A 3,154-nucleotide genomic window follows, 5' to 3' on the forward strand; every position below is an offset into this window, starting at 1 on the left:
ATCCAAGCTGAAAATGTAGGGAAGAGGCTAGGAATCCCTGGCTCTACAGGCCCTCTATGGCTTGAGAGCTTTTCCCATTGCAAGCCAGAGGCATTCCTTACCCCAACACAACTTCTGGGGGTTCTTGCTCCCAGAACTTCCAGCAGCTAACAGTTGAGAAGGAAGAGAAACACCCAAGGCAGCCTGGATGGCCTTCTCTTGTATCTTAGATCTTAAGCCAGACACAGGCAGCAATAGCCAGAAGTTCCACATTTCTCTGCGGTTAACACGCTCGTAATTCCACAGGACGGTATCTCAGGACAAACTCACCAGTTTCCGGAGGGCTCCCTCATCCATGCTCAAAAGCCTCTCGTCAGACATCCTTCTGGCCTTTTCCTTTCTACTTGGGAGAAGCTTGCAGATGTGCGTAAGCTCCAAGCGGGTGGTTAGTTCAGCAGCAGGACAGCAGGCTCACCAGAGAAAGTCTGAAAAAGAACAGATCGCAGGCAGGTCAGGGGGGAAATCAGGAGATCTTCTCCCGGGGCTCATTAAAGGCGTGCTGAAAAGTAAATGAGATCCCAGCAGCTGCTTCGCTGGCTGTTAATCCCAGAGCTGGAACATGGAGCCTTTCCGAACGCCAGCAACAGTCGGGGCCAAGTCCGTTGCATGATACACTCCCAAACCCACTTCTAGGAAACTCCGATCTGCTATGCAGAAGAAACCCAAACACACACAGGATTCCATATCTAGTCGTGTTTTTTAATGTTTCGTCAGACAGCAAGCATGCAATGCAGTTTCTCAAAACAACAGGAAGAAAACTTCCAGCCAACTCAGAGGTGCACAGATTGCAACACATCAGGAAGGCATCCCAGGAAGATACTTCCCCTGCCCCAAATGTGGCAACCAAAAACACTAAATCCAAACCAAACCTGAGTAAGTTCAGGAAGCTTAGTCACAAGTAAAAGCATCAGGCAGCAGTCTCAGTTGGAAGAGATCAGCGCCAGGATGCTGACACATGATATTGCTGACCCACACAGACACACCTACAAAGTCAGATGGGTAAGAAGTAAATGTATACCAAAACCTACCAGAGGGCTAGTGCAGGATCATGGACAAAATGTTAGATTCGGACCAGAGACAAACTTTAAATCCCAGTTCAACCACAAAAGTTAGTTGGTCCAGCCGACATCTTTTCATTTAGCCTACCTCACAGCAGAACAAGATCCCATTTAATCCTCCTACAGAGTACAGCCACATACTTCATTAAATGGATCAAATGGGATGACCCCCCACTGATGCTGCCCCATGTTCCTAGAAAAAAGGTTCATATAGAAACATGAAACAACACAGTGCTCTTCACGTCTCTTCCAGATTAAGACACCACTAGAAATCCACTCCAGACTGATAACCTGTAGCTGTCTGATGTCTTTAAACCCAACCTAAACGCAAGAAAACCAGCAGATGCAATTTTCAGAGACACAAAGGCCACAGGGCTCTACCTCCAGAAGACCAGAAGCAGGTGCTCTCTCTTACTGAGCCTTTCCCCACCTCTCTACCATCAGTATCAGTCACTGTGAGTCCAGCCACACACAAACTCGACAGCCACCATGGCACCCAACACTTCAGATGTCCCAAAAACTCATGTGTAGAAAGGAGGTGTGTAAAACACACAGGGAGGCACATACTATCCAACTTTTGGCAAGCAGAGAGTTGGGCTGGGCAGGAGAACGCCAGTGTGGACTTTCTTCCTTACTTGGGAGAATTTTTTTTTCTTTTAAATCCGCTTTAATCCACATTTGAAAACCACACACAGACAACACACTGCACAAATGCATCAGCTCTGAAATGGAAGTCTGGGAACCAGTGATCAGATAGAGAAGATGCCATAAAAATAGCGATTTACCATACACTGTTTCAGGGTGCGAACAGAGGCACATCCAAAACTGCTCCCACCAAAACTTACTTTGGCCCCGAATCCAAACACATGCTAAAGAGCTCCCCACCTCTACTTTGGCAAGACCATCACGAGAACACTCTTCCCAGTCTAGTTTGGTAATTCATCTACCCCATCCCTAACCCCCCCCCCCTCCAGAATAACAATTCTGTTAATCCGGATCGACGTACACACCTCCGCAGAACCTGGACGGGCCATCCATGAATCCTGCCCCGCTGAACCTTTAGGGCCCTGATTCGGACCCGCTCCGCCCAACTCCCGAAACTGCTCTGAGCAAACCACCCGCGCCTCTCTGCCAGGTTTCAGCCCTCACGCCCCAGGTGTACGCCCACATTTGCTGCAGCAACCAATCAAAAAACCATTTTCCCTCCGAACACTCTTGGTCCTCCGAGATTGGCTCAATTCAATTAGTTGGCCACGCCTCCCCATCGGTTGACGGCGGTCTCCCTGCTATCAGCGTGATGGGGATTGTAGTTCTGACAGCGCCGAAGTTTAGGCTGATTTCTAGAACTGTTTCGACATTAAGACAGAGAGAGTTCTTAAATAACGATCTGGTCCATGGGGTCGCGAAGAGTCGGACTCGACTGTGCGACTGAACAACAACAACAAGCTTTATATAGCACGTTTTCAGACGTTCCCTCGAATAATTATTTAATTAATCCAGTAGGTCGGCAGTGTTGGGGTTAGGGACTGAATTACTTGCTTAACCCCACACACCACTGGAGAGTTCGTGGGAAATGTGAGGTATAACTAGGGTTGCCAGGTCTGGGTTGGAAAATACCTGGAGACTTTGGGGGTGGAGCCAGGAGAGGACGGGGTTTGGGGAGGGGAGGGGCCTCATCAGGGTACAGTGCCATACAGTCCACCCTTCAAAGCAGCTATTTTCTCAATGGGAGCTGATCTCTGTCAGCTGGAGATCAGTTGTAAAAGCGAGGGATCCCCAGGCCCCACCTGGAGGCTGGCAACCCTAGGTATAACTACACACTTCCTGGCCCATCCTTGTGCAGTCACGTAGGGTTGCCAACCTCAAGGTGGGGCCTGGAGTTCTATGGAATTTAGGAGAAATCAAAGTCCTGTAGTGTCTACAGAGGGTGGATGCTCAGTGAATTCTCTTTCCTTTATGAAAGAAACATCCAGCTAAACTCTCTCCCTGGACCTTCCCTAAACTCTACCCTCTCCAGGTGCCACCCCCAAATGTCCAGGAATTTCCCTACCCTGAGT

The 3,154-nt window shown here is 49.0% G+C and overlaps 1 protein-coding gene across 1 annotated transcript in view; it reads right to left on the reverse strand.

Moving 5' to 3' along the window:
• The window catches only part of SMTN (smoothelin), a 68,961-nt gene extending 66,775 nt beyond the window's left edge, over nt 1-2,186 (reverse strand). Inside the window, exons 1-2 of the mRNA XM_015418166.1 lie at nt 2,108-2,186; nt 310-464 (exon numbers count right to left, since the gene is read on the reverse strand). Coding sequence (XP_015273652.1) covers nt 310-360 — 51 coding nt within the window. The 5' untranslated portion in view covers nt 361-464; nt 2,108-2,186. The remainder of the gene's footprint in view (nt 1-309; nt 465-2,107) is intronic.
• Between the last annotated feature and the right edge of the window lie 968 nt (nt 2,187-3,154).

This window comes from Gekko japonicus, unplaced genomic scaffold, assembly GCF_001447785.1.
Source record: "Gekko japonicus isolate JY-2015 unplaced genomic scaffold, Gekko_japonicus_V1.1 scaffold1928, whole genome shotgun sequence".
NCBI lineage: Eukaryota > Metazoa > Chordata > Lepidosauria > Squamata > Gekkonidae > Gekko > Gekko japonicus.